The 14,088-nt window shown below is 40.9% G+C and overlaps 1 protein-coding gene across 9 annotated transcripts in view; it reads right to left on the reverse strand.

Annotated features, from left to right (window-relative positions):
- Window positions 1-725: 725 nt before the first annotated feature.
- MEF2A (myocyte enhancer factor 2A) overlaps window positions 726-14,088 on the reverse strand; it is a 90,234-nt gene continuing 76,871 nt past the window's right edge. For all 9 annotated transcript variants that reach the window (XM_081171196.1, XM_081171195.1, XM_081171197.1 and 6 more), the window contains 3 exons: window positions 13,069-13,195; window positions 9,558-9,684; window positions 726-7,738 (listed from right to left, as the gene is read on the reverse strand). In XM_081171196.1, the coding sequence (XP_081027322.1) occupies window positions 7,384-7,738; window positions 9,558-9,684; window positions 13,069-13,195 (609 nt within the window). In that variant the 3' untranslated portion in view covers window positions 726-7,383. The remainder of the gene's footprint in view (window positions 7,739-9,557; window positions 9,685-13,068; window positions 13,196-14,088) is intronic.

The following is a 14,088-nucleotide window of genomic DNA, read 5'->3' on the forward strand; positions in this document are numbered from 1 at the left end:
AAGTGACCACTGACTATAGCCTAAGACAGGAATAGCCAATGTGTTACCCTCCATGTGTTGTTGGGCTACAATTCCCACCAGCTTCTGCATACCAGTGGGTGGGGATTTCAAGGGGGGGGGGTTGCACTTGGGTCCTGTTTTGGGGTTTCCCATAGGCATCTGCTTGGCCACTGTGAGAATAGGATGCTAGACTAGATGGGCTTCTTATGTTCTTAAATACCATGTTCCAAGTTAGTGCAATTGGATTTATGTCAGTTTTAATACAAAAGGTTTATGGTCTCTGGCAGAGAACTTGGGTTTGGTTTTTGTTTGTTTTGTTTTTTGAAAGAACATTTAGTATACCAAAGTGGAGGATACTTCCTATTGGAAAAGTTATGCCTGATGCTTCCTTGTTTCCTACTCACAAGGGCCACAAATCTTGTAAATAATGTTAAGTGCTTTGTTCCAGCTCTGTTCAGGATCTTAGAACTTTATTAGTTAACACAAAGTTGCACAAAAATCAGGTTTAGGTGGCAAAAAAAAAAGAGTCAACATACAGGCATTTGTGTGAGCTAAGAAAAACAACAGTGAATTGATTTTAAGCATCTGTAGCTACACTCTTGAATATTTTTAGCCCAAGGAACTCAACAAATTTTCTGGAGCCACTAATAAATCCAGCCTGCTCTTCATGCCAGGAAGTAAAGCTAACACGTAGGTGAAGGTGAGAGCAAGAATCAGCTTTTCTAAAAAAGGTATGATTCAGTCCAAAGAAACCAAAGTCATTTTCAGTGGTGAAGTTTAAAACTAGGCCAGCAGAAAGCATCTTTCGCCACCTACTGAATAACAGCGGCACTGATGAACAAATGGACATAGGAAGGGTGTGTCTATTAGTTCATGCAGGTGTAGTCTACCACATGTTCCAGATAAAAACAGGCTTATTTTTATATCATTCAAGTAGGCCCCAACATGTTAAAAGGTTTTTTTTAAAAAAAAAGTTGGGGAAAATTGAGTGACAACACAAGGAAGACTGCTTGCCTTTGTAAAAATTCCCTCTTCTATACAACTACTTAAAAGTAAACTGGGGTGGGGGTGGGGAGCAGACAAAATTCACTGCACAGGCAACTGATTTATTTATTTTTTTAATCTAGGCATCTGGGCAGAAAGAGAAAAAGGGGATAAGTATGAACCTTGGAAACAAATGTTGAAGACCAGGATTATAAGCTAGTCATGCATTTGGGGGGGAAAAAGGTGAAAGAAGCAGAGAATCCAAGGAGCTCCAGATGTTGGACCACCAACTCCCATCAGTCCCAGCCAGCATGGCCAATGGTTAGGGGATGATGGAAACTACAGTACAACAACATCTGGAGGGCCACTCCTCTTTAAAGAGTGAAGTTTAAGCCAGAAGGAAACACTTTATTCCACCTTGTTTTACCTGGCTCACAACTGGAATGCAGAGTGGGATACACCTTCAAATATATGCAAGTGCTTCATTTGTACCTGTAAGCCTGGATCTTTACAGGCAAGGAAACAGGACCAAATCCAAGTTTAGGTGCTGACAAAGGGAAAAAGATTTGAGAGCTTCAGTTTAAATATGAGAGAGAGTCCGATATACACAGTAAAAGCCAGTATTTTTACTTTAGTGAATGCAAGATACAAATATTTTACAACAACTTCTAGCATTTTCTTAACCATTTGATAAAAAGTTCACTAGAATATTTATTGTATAATGAAGAAAAAAACACCACATTCAGGGAAAAAGATTAACTTAATTTTTTTCTTAAAGATTCGTCTCAAAGATGGCAACAAAGTCCAGCTTGTGCCGCCAGACGGCTTTAACCGCAAACAGCTTCGTCTGTGAACTGTTGACTACAAACATTTACCAAATACATATATTTTTTCTTATTTTAAAAAAAGCTTTTCTTTTTAAATATAGCAAAGCAGTGTTTTCTTGCACAGCAAAGTGAGGAAATTTCCCAATATTTTTTTTTAAAGTCTTTTCACATTCTAAATTTTAAACTTCTTCCCATGGTTGATTTGGCAGGAGTCATTTATGTTCCTTATTTACTATATATTTCTTGTGCGCACAGTAGACTTGTCAATGCATTAGTGTCCTTTATAGTTTAAAGGCTAAAGCATTTCCAACATGCCTTACTTCTTTGTTTTAAAAAAGAGAGATACCAGGTACGAACAAGTCAGTATTGCTATGTCCACCATATGCAACATTTGACCCCAATTCTAGCAATCTGGATTTGCACAAGATTTAATCCAATTGCAACCTTCAATTAAAATGCCATTGATTCTATTTACACTTTATTTTTACTGTCACAATATTCCGTGGTTCTAAAAATAAAAGGGGTGCGTGTCTTTGAATAGCTTCATTGTACAAGCTGCTGTTGAATTTGCAAAAGCTGAATCTTAGCGAGATTGGTACAGCCCTCTTAAAGAGCCAGTAGCACCTCAGAACCTATTAAGGACAGAGGCTGAGATTGTCACTTCTTTGAAAGCACTTCCCGGCCCAAAGCACCCTGCATTTGAAAAGCTAGCAGGCCTGGCGTGGCAGTTTCTCCCAAATGGGGAGTGTGGCACAGGAGCTCTTCCAAGCAACAATTCCCCTGACGCAGAAACCACACCATGTATTTCCCTTCGCATCTGGAATGGCTTCAAACGGTTGCCCTAAAAACCTTGGGCTTAAGGGGACTGAGAGTTATAAAGCTGCTTTGGGCATAGCAAAGGACCTGCAGGCGCCCAGTATTTTTCAGCAAGTTTAAATAGCACCTTCTTCTGTCTCCCCGACCTCTGCCCTGCAATGATATAGCGTAACTCCCTTCATATTGCAAAAATGGTTTTCTAAGCAGCATTTTCTCAGAAACTGGAGCTTGTTTGAGACTCTGGCCAAAGTGGGACCCTCAAAAGCCTCTGCTGCCACATTAGCTACAACACTTGGGGCTGTACCCCATTGCTCTGTCTACTAGCACAAAGTTTCTGGTGCTAGCAGGTGGAATTTGATGCAGCAGTTGCGCTAGCAGAAACTTGTTGCGCAACAGACGTCGCAATCTATTGCACAACCAAATTACAAGCAACCTGCTTACGAATTCTCTTGTGCAACAACATTTTACCAGTGGGGGGGGGGGAGCATACTGCTAAGTGACTTTTAACTTTGTGCATTGCAATATTAAGGTTTTTATTCAATGGAGCAGTGCAGTGGGCCTGGGGAAGGGGGCTCATCAGTGTACCAGCCTAAAGGCATTTTGGGCAGTTATGGGGCAGGTGCTTCAGTGCAAAATCTAGTATTTGGTACGAAGGAATAGCAAATGACAGCATAGAAACACTGACTCGCTCCCATGCCAGAGTACAGGACAGAGCTGCGCACACACACAATCCTCTGCCCTGCTGCAACTATCTTTATCTCTAGGACCACTGTGTAACACTTTCAAAACATCTAGAGTTACATTATTAGTGTTAATTATATAAAAAAAAGTCAGCATGTTTTTTTTTCATGATATAAAGCTCTTTTGCAGGAGACAATGGATAGGACCTGATCCTGGAACAAGGAGATTAGCTGAGAGTTAACAGTCTGACTCTAAGAACTGATTATTATTATTTCTTTAAGAAAGAAAGAAAGAAAATTGGCTGGCTCGATTCAAATACAAAGCCCAAACTATATCTTTTTCTTTTTTAACGGGGGGAAAAGTTGATGTAACTCGTTACAAACCTGCATAGGAATAAGAGACTATTGGGATACAGTCAGCAAAGCAATCTCATTAAGGCACACAAGAAATCAGACAGTAAATGTGAAATGAAGAACTCCCATTCAAATGTACAGCAAAGTTCATGTAGGTGCATAAATAGTGCAGGAGAATCATACCAATCCGAAGCATCAAAAGGATCTATGAAGCGGTGGTGTGGTTTCTGTGTTAAGTGTGATTTTTTTGGGGGGGGGGGAGGGAGGAAGCTGACAGACCACTGGGACATTTTCTGCTCTACCCTATCCAAACAGAAGTAACAGTACCTAGTGTGCATTAGTTCCTCAAAATGCTTCTAAGAAAGAGAGATCCTAGAAGCTTATGCATTTACAGAACCCTTAATGAAAACTAAACCGGAGCCAGCTATAAAGCACATAATCCACCACCAGTTTGTACAGTTTTTACATAAGGTGGGGAAGACTTATAGGTGAAATGAGTTATACAGGGCATAGTTTTACCCATACCTTGCTTATCTTTAAAAATAAATAAGTAAGGCAGTCACTTGAGGATATATTACAGAAAAAATAAATTGAGAGCTTCCATTCAACTCTTGGCTCTTGCTTAGTTTTATTGATATTTTGCCAAAAGTTAGAGAGAGTTTAGGTTGTTTTAAATCCAGATTTCTAGGTAACAAAGGCTTTACTTTCTCCTATAATAGGTTAAGGGCTTTGGGGGAGGGGTAGTTCAGCTACTGCATGTGTTACTTTGGCATGCACGGCCAATATATGCTCATTAAGACCAAGCCAAATGCAACAGTATATTAAACTTTAAGTGCACCTGTTTTTGCTTTATTATAGATTTTGTATTCTCATTTTGGATTTTTCTGTTATGAACCGGCCTGGGCTCTTCAGATGAAGGGTGGTATGCAAATTTAATAAAGAATAATAATAATAATAAATATCAATAGGAGCACTTCTCCTAATGCAAACAGCAGCTTTGGAAGAGTCAAGAACTGCAACAGGAGAGAGGGGTTTAAAATCCTACCTCTACCAATTTGAATGCTTTAAAACAGGGGTCCCCAAACTGCGGCCCATGGGCCAGAAGCAGTCCATGGGGACCGTTTAACCGGCCCATGAGCCACCCCCGAACCGAGCTGCCCACTAGGCGAGTCCCCGCGTGCTACGCTAAACCAGCACAGCACGGTGCAGGGACTCTCTTCCGCGGCTCCAGAAATTGCTTCTGTGCATGTCTGCAGCACCGGAAATCGCTCCTGCGCATGCCCAGATGCCGGAAATCACTTCTGTGCAGGCGTGATTTTCGGTGTCTGGGCATGCACAGAAACAATTTCCGGCGCCGCGGACATGCACAGATGTGATTTCCGGCGTTGCACTGCACCGGCCCGGCCCAAGAAGGATCTCCACGGGAGTGATCCGGCCCATGCCCGGTAAGCCTGGCCGACCCCTGCTTTAAAACGCGTGCACATCAAAATGCAAGTACATGTTCAGCACCATACCTAGTTTGGCCCTAAAGATGTAGCATGTACATACTCAAATATGCATCACAAAACATGCTTGGTTATGTAAACATGCCACAGGGATCTGCTGGCCTACTGTTGCTCTCTGCAGTTAGATGTTTCAGAAAACTTGTTGTTTCCACAGGTATCATGAGAAGCAGAGCTCTCAAGCTGCAACTGTAGAATCAGCGCCCCCTACCCCACACACATGCAAAGCACTGACCAGGCACATCACTTGAGGTGGTGCTGTATTTAAAGGATACCGAGCATTAAGAAAAGGAAACTTCTGAAACACTTTGTCCCCAACCCACACACCACTTCAAAACCCTTTTATTTTTTGCTTCTGATGTATGTTTCTGCTACTTCAGCATGAACAATAAGGTAATCTCCCCCACCCCCCAAAGAGGCAGTTTTAAAATAACAGGTTGTAACCACCTTAATTCTACTCAGGATAGACCCACTGAAATTAGTTGACTTTAAAGTCAGCCATGTCAATTTCAAATCAGGCAACTCTAAGTATGATTAACCTTGGCAACAACCCACAGCCTTTACCCCCCCCCCAAATGCATTTTATTTTCTATTTATGCAGGATGAACTTAACACCAGGTTTTCTGGATGGGATTGGAAGGGTGGGTATCACTTTGCTATCTATATACATATATTTATATATGTATATATATACACATATATGTATATATATTTATAAAATGTATTATGAAGCCTTACCATACAGCACAAAAATGTTTTAACACACATTCACCACCAGTGAGTGGGGAACGGCCCCTTTTTAAAACACCCTCTGAAAAAATCTGGATAATATTAATTAAAATCCAAAAGGAAGTACAGTATATTGAACAAAATAGTAAATATTAAACAGTGAATACTCTACTTAATAAGGACCTCGCCTTTTTTTTTTCTTCAAGTTGGCGTCAATCCACAAAAATATACTTTTTTAATCTGGCGAACGTACAATACATAGGTACTTACACCAAAAGGTGATAATATATTTAAGATGCTATATACACAAAGTTTGGCTCAAATTTTAAATTTACATATAGAATAATAAGTATTCATGGCTTATTTTTCCCCAAGGTTCTGCCTGCAAGATTTTTTTTTCCTTCCTCCCCTAAAAACAAAAGACCAAAAAAATAGACAATCAAAAAACAAAACTATATTCTACAAAAAAAAAAGCGCGACACCATACAGCTTTGGCTTATATAAATAATTCATAGCAGAATGTGTTCAAAAGTACTGTATATAACTTTCTATATAGTCTTAGAGAAGGGTATGGTTTCTTTAATAAAAAATATACACAAGCTAAAATTGTTTTTCTCTATTTTTTTAAAAAGGTAGGAGGAACGTAAGAAAGATTTCAAACATTTTCCAATTATAACTTAATATATTAAAATTTTCTTTACGGACTATCTTCTAGTCTAATATCTTTTGAATATTCCATGCACGTTCTTTGTGTCTCTCTTTCACACTTGGTAAAAGGGAAAAAAGGGGGATACCCTTAATTTGACCCAGTATAGTTTTGCACGTGCAAATACAGGTGTTGGGGTTTTCTTGTTTTGTTTTCAACATTGCCAGCCCTTCTCCATGCACCCTTTCGTAAGAGAGACGAGAGACCCATGCTTGATTGGGTAATATAAAGGTCATTCTATGTACAGTATTGCTTTCTTTTTCTACGGCTCTGCTGCTACAAAGCGTACTCTTAACTACAGGGGACAGTACGGCTGTTGGAAAACACACACACACAGGAACACGACTACAGGCGAGCCCTCACGCCTCGGCCATCTAGTTTGGTAGATTACATACGGGTACGACATTTATTTTGCAAAACAGGTAACATTATTCAAGGAGCAAAGTCCAGGTTAAGTGCCAGACTAGACCAATACCTAGGAAGGGTTCTTTTCTGTTATACTGTGTTTTAAAAACCACGGGGCATCTGCAGCTATAGGAGGAGTTGGTATTTAAGTGCCTGCTGATTTTGTGTGTGAGGGAGAGAAAGAGAGAGTATGTGTGCCTTGCTTCACACACTCACACATGTATATGTATACAAAGATATATATATTTATATATATGCATGTATGTATATACATATAAATATTTATTTCATGTCCTTATTTATAAATTTAGATATGTCAGGACTGTCCATTGGGATAACTCAAAAGTAGAAACGGAAGGGAGAAAGGGAGAATGGGAAGCTTATGTCACCCAAGTATCCATTCTCATCCGCTTTACGGTCGGGCTCTCTCTGTCTTCTGAATTGGGGGGCCTTCCCAGTCCAACCGGCGAGTGGAAGTCACTCCTCGGGTCCTCCCGGTCGCTGCCATCGTACGAACTGCTGGAGCTACTGAGACTGTCGACGGGAGAGCGGCCCATTTCCTGACGTGATTGTTGCTGAGGTTGCTGCTGTTGTTGCTGCTGCTGCTGCTGTTGCTGGGGGAACGCGGATGGGGTCACTCGGTCTCGAGGGGGCGAAATTGGCTCGGACTTGATGTTAATGTTTTGGTTGGTGTTAATAGATAAGTTGGAACCCTGAGATAACTGGCTTCCAGTCCTAGTAAAAAATTAAAACCGGAGGTGGGGTGGGAGGAGAAAAGCAACGTTATTTATAGGGCTTCACAGAGATGAGCTATAAGCAAGGCACAGCCCCGCCACCCAAACTTTCAGAAAGGCAAACACAAAAGGAAACGGCAGGGGGAAAGGAAAAGCAGCAACGCTGGACAAGACTGAGAACAAATCTGGCTGCATGTACGCAAGTTTTAACATACCCTTCTGTTCCAAAAGACAATGGGCTAGTTTGCAGGCAACGCTAAACCATGGCTTGACATTACATGCCTGAGCCTCTGAATGCCCCCCCTTCCATTTCCACTGTGTGACCAGAAAGACAAGCACATAGAGATTCCGTTCTGCTTTCCCCAATTTCTGGCTTGCTGGTATGTTTGAACAGAAGTGTGGTTTAAAAAATAAACTCTAGTATGTTAAAACAAGTCAAGGTTTGAAGTTAGCTTATTTTGCAACTGACCAACTGCATTCCTCCTGGTTGTGCAGAAAGAGGGCTGTAGCTCAGTGGTAGAGCATCTGTTTTGCATGCAAAAGGTCCCAGGTTTAAACCCCAGCACCTACATGTTTCTTTAATTTCTTTTATTCAAGAAAATTTATATACCGCTAGCATGTAAGGAAAACCTCTGAAGTAGAGTTGGGAATGTCCCTTGCTTGAAACCCTGGAGAGCCACTGCCAGTTGGTGAAGACAGTACTGACCTAGATGGACCAGTGGCCTGTCTCAGTATAAGGCAGCTTCCTATATTCCTATGAGGGGAGGTGGGAGTCTTTGAGTCCAAGGCTTTGATGAGACTCACAGAGGCTATTGCACCTAACCCTAAGTCATGGTTTAGCATTGCATGCAAACCAGGCCAGTTGCTATGCACAACAGGTGTTCATGCACCACCCAGATTTATGATGCTCAGACAGTCCAGGACAGTGCATTATTATCCAACCAATGGAGCAAGATTTATATACCACTTAATTAAAAAAATTATTAAGAGGTTTACATAAAATACTCATTAAACAGATAAAAACAGACTTTAAAAACAGCACACTATAAAATTTATCAAAATATAGATACAATCAACAGTTTTAGAAACAGGTGTATGTAATAAAATAATGTTGCCCTTCAGTGTTTTAGCCACTACAGAGCAAGCTACACTGCTGCAATCCAAAACAACCCATCCAGTCAACTGCCAGGAGCAGCTCCCAACATAGAGGGTGCAGAGGGTGCCTGAGATCACTCATTCCCCAGCCTGCTTAATGAAACTGTCATGAAGGACAATTATAAAAAACCAAGTTTGTACATGACTAATAGAGCACTTTTAAGTGCTGCTGTTGCTTCAATTCAGTAATAGAGGCCTGAGTGCTCAGATTGGCAATCCATTTAGAGTCATATGCACAAGCTCTAAGTGTGCGGCCCAGTTCCTGGCAACCCCTCCGCTTAGTTTATTCATGGTCAAGTCAGTTTCATTTGTATTGGAGTATTTATTCAAATGAAGTGAAGGTTAAAGTATTACTATTTGCAGGGTGGGGGAGGTGCGCTGGACAATGAATGCACAAGCAGCAGCAGAAGGATTTCCCTACAAAATAACTTTCCAAGCCCACTGAGTTGCAAAACACCTACAAGTCACAAATCAGTATGTACACCGATCAAGCTACCCATGTATACCCAACCCACTCAAAGTGAAGTGTTAAAGAACATTGTGCCTAACCAAATAGGGCCAAGTCTGAGCTTGTGGGCTAAATGGAAGAGGTGCCTAGTTGGGTGTAACTTAGCAAAGGCTGCCAATCCTCCAGGGAATGGGGGTGGGAGTGTGTTCCCACTTACACAAGGGAGCTGAGGGCTGCTTGTCCTAGATGATGCTGTTGCCAGGCAGATACTTGTCCTAATGACAGCATTCCTGGGGAGTTAAAACCCTGCAGGGCCGACAGGTCTGCACTAGTCAAGGAATAATCTGAAAGGAAGAAAGGAGCAAGAAAGGGAAAAAAATTATTTGTACCACGTATTCATCAGAAAGTGTAAGTTACAGAATCATGGGCTGACACCAGCCAGCACTGTGTTGGGGACAGGCATTTGAATCCATGACAACTCCCTCAGGCACTCTATGGCAGAACGGCTTTGAGCCTGGTTTGGAAGACTGTGATCTTAAAACTGCTAACTTCACCTCAAGACCCAAAGGGCAAATTTTCTCTATACCATTATTAAAAAGTGTAATTCACACATGCCCTCCATTCAAGTGACTCTCAAGGCTAGGCCCAAAGAGAACTAATGTTTCTAAAGCTGTATTTCCCCCTCTATGTTCCTGTATAATCTACTCAAAAGAAAATGGACAAATGTAGCCCTTTTCTTTCTTTCTCTTGACCTTCACCTAGTCTCCTATGTAGTACCAAATGCCTCAGGTCAAGTTGAGTCCCAAATCTGAGCTTTTTTATTGCTATATTGCAGGGGTGGGTAGGTCTGGTTCTGGAGAGGGAGAAAGGTGTGCTTTCAATTTTACTTCCTCCAGAAACATTCCTATATAGCATAGCAAGAGGGATTGCGCTCACAACATCCTCGTAAACTTAACCTGCCTCTCTAGGATTCTTACAATAAGTCTGAAACAGCCAACTTTCTTCTTCTTCCTCCCCGCAGCCCCCACCCCTGCAAAAACTGGAATGCCTGAACTGCTCTCAAACATACACTTAACTGATAAGACTCACACAGTCTGCTGATTTCTGGTACCTTTGGACCATCCCTGCCCCTTGCTGCCCACATTCTCTAAGTCCTGGGACCTGACAGATGTTTTGGGGGCAGTTTGGGGATTTTAAATGTCCTTTTTCTTTTCTTTTAACACCCATTGGCTACTAAGCTCACCAAGCGAGACGAATAAAAAAGCATACACAAATATATTAGGCTATTAAAATTTCAATAAAACCACAAGCACATTGTAATACAAACACTTCCAATGTACAAACTTTCTGCATGCCAAAGTTACTCCCCAAGAATGCAGAAACAGCTGCCTAGTTTTGGGGTGCCCCTGGTTTCACTTCCAAACTGATAGGCACTCAACCACCTGAATTCACTGTCAGATTCACTGTTAAAGTCCATGATGAAATCTACAGCTTTAAAACCAGCACTTTGCAACCCCTGCAAGTTCACGGCAAGCAAAACTAGTAAGGAATGTTATTCGGACAATGAAATTTGGTAAGGAAGAAATCCATTCTACACCAGCAAAAGTTGCAAATGCTGATATGAAAGGAGAAACTCCAACATCAGTCTCCAAGTAGCATGGATTTTACATCAAACTCATTCCTTGGAAGCTATGAGATTGGTTCAAAAGGGACTCTCCCAAGTTACTCGTGGCTTTGTCTCATGTCCTTTTGGTTTCCAAGGCATATTTGTACCATCTTTCCAGACTACAGTGCCATCAAAACAAAAGGCAAAATAAACCCCCCACCATTAATTCTGCTGTTATTTTCACTCTTGGGGGATGAATGTTGAAACACTGGCAGGAGCTGTGAGCCTGTGCATGACAATCTCTTATCTGCTTTCTGCTTGCAAGTCAAAGTACAAGAATCCTTGATAGAATTTATATACCAAAAATGAATTCTAGGTGCACGTTCATAAGGAAGGAAAGAATGCTGGAATTAACAGCAAGCTCCCATGGACAGCATAACAAAGACTGAAGAACTGCATGTTACCTGTCTTTTTTTTAGACCCATTTTTCATTTTACGTGCTGCGAAGTGGCTGACTCAAACAGTTGAAGGCAACAACATCTCTCTCAAAAGTTGCATGAATGCAGCATGCAAAACTAAACCTCTATGTTCTTGACCAATTAGATATTTGAGTTTTAAATCTAGGATATATAGTACTTAGAGTGTTATCACTACTGATTCACACATAAGAAGTTATTTCAGTTCATAATTATCACTTGTTTTTCCTTTGAATTTGGAAAGAGAGCTGTAAAAGCTTTTCTACACTTAATCACGTTCTAATACAGCTTTATATATGCTCTACCCTCTTGGGGGGAAAGGAGATAAAAGTGTGTTCCCATGAGACAGATACAATTTTCATCTCTGGGTGGTTTTTTTTAATCCATAAATTATCGTCTAGGATATCAGAGACTGAAGTCAAGAGAACTTCCTTGGACTTCAAAATCAAGAATACTTGAGTATGCAAAATCAATCCAAAAACCATAATGCATGTTGCTTTTGTCTCTGTTTATTATTATTATTATTATTATTATTATTATTATTATTATTATTATTATTATTATTTTCATTTTGTCTTTTTATGTTGTGAAGCGCCCTGTGATCTTCAGATAAAAAAGGTGGTATACAAATTTAATAAATAAAATAAAATAAATGTAAGTCAGATCAGAGACATCTTTTAAATTAGATCTGAATGTTCATGAAAGAGGTGTGAGCATCTAATAGGGCCTACAGCACTATTAAGAGAGGTCAAAGTCCTTCAGTTATATTTTAACAGGAGCTTCTAGGGATTGAATCGTCTTTGAGATACAGCAGTTTAAACCTCAGATGCTTGATTACGCATCTCTCCAGGAGCTCATCCCTGCAAATTTGCTGTGCCAGCAAGTAGGTGATTAGGATAAGACACACCAACTGCTGTGCCAGCACAATGTCAAAGGAGTCCAATATGACATTGCCATAGATGCTTGAGTTCCTATAGCAAAAACAGGGTAGATGGGACCTCTCAGTGACCACACCGAATGCTTAACAAGGTACTAGGTTATTATTTGTAAAGACAGGTTTTGTTTTTATTTTCTGGGGTCTCCTCACTGCTTGCTTTTTACCAACAAGACTTATTTTGTTTTTAACTTCAAGCTTTCACGAAGCAGCTATGACAGCTTGCTACAGAAATGTCTGCACATTAGATATTGATAAGTTCAGGGACTAAGTCAAACTATCATGATTTAAATTAAAATAACTATATAGCATACTTCAGAAAAATGTTTAAAAGGAAAAAAAGAACACTGGCAAGATATAGCTGCCTCAGAGATTCAAACAGCTGACCAACATATTACACAGAATGAAGTGGCAGAATTCTGGAGTGTACCACTTTGGACTGCAAGTGAGGCAGGTCATATTCTCAACTACAGAACACCCCCTACAGGGAACCTTCCATGGTGCCTACTACTTTGCTATCATTTGGGTGCCAGGCAAATAACTTTTAATTTCAATGGCATTTAAATGCTTAGCTTTTCAAATTTAAGACATTTAAAAGACCATTAAGTTTTTATTTACTGGAGTTTTAAATCTTGTGTTATTCTCAGTGGCTTCTCCCCCCAAAAAAACAAAACCCAGGGGAGAAGGGAGAGCAAACAAGTGAATAGCTTACCAGTGTTGTAAGCTGTAGGCATTGCAGAGTACACCAATCCTTGTGGGGGCAAGCTTGGAGTTGTCACAGACACAACTGGTGTTGCAAGAGGCTGCGTAGATTGAGAGCTGCTTAACCGCTGTGTGTTCTGTAAAAAAATTTTTTAACAAGAACATAGAACCCAGTTAAGGCAAATCGACAATGAAATTTAAACACAGGTTGAGGCAACATCTTCCTTGTCTATGGCTTTTGTGTAATATTTCCAAGACAAACCATCAGAGAGAGGGAAACGTAAACCTATTTCTGAGCCACTGTCATTCAGAGGAGAGAGTGCTGGGATGCAATGACTAACCTAGGACCAGTCACACTCAACTCCATATGAGCATTCTGTAAAATGGAGCATAAGAGGTAAGGCCATAAGTAGTACTAGATGAAGTAATATACCATGCATTGTGTGCAGTATTATCAACCCAACTGCACCAAAAGGAGATTGTGCACACACCACAAAATAAATGCAACTCTCCAAAGTCACCCTCCACGCTAATCATATGCCTTGTGAAAGAAGAGTTTCTACAGATGATACGAAACTAGTTCAGGTCCACATGTAAGAAGCTGAGAGGGCTTGAATTTGTTTGGTTTCTTCGGTCAAGGTGCAATGGAGTGGGTTTGGGGTGGGGGATGGGAATTGCTGAGAAAAATGGAGCTGTCTAAGCAACTGAATTTCAAGACTGAAAAATCTAGCTCTGCGACAAGCTAAACCCAATAAGCAGGTCAGGAAGCTGCCCGAGGTGCTAGATTTCAAGAGAGGCCAGGCTACTCTGCAAAACCTACGGTGAGCTGCTGTGGGGGGTAAAGAGGAAGAGAGAAATATGTAGCAGCCTCTGCCACTACAATCTGGGACAGTACTGTATTATCTCCCCCTATTATCTCCCCAACTGCAGCCCTTTCCACCTGGTCTACTCATTTATGCAGCACAGGGAGGGTGGAGAGGTCCGGTCAGGAAAACCCTTGTGAAGACCTTACAATCCCTATTCCCTGTCT

Source organism: Podarcis bocagei (genome assembly GCF_964188305.1).
Source record: "Podarcis bocagei genome assembly, chromosome: 14".
NCBI classification, from domain to species: Eukaryota; Metazoa; Chordata; class Lepidosauria; order Squamata; family Lacertidae; genus Podarcis; species Podarcis bocagei.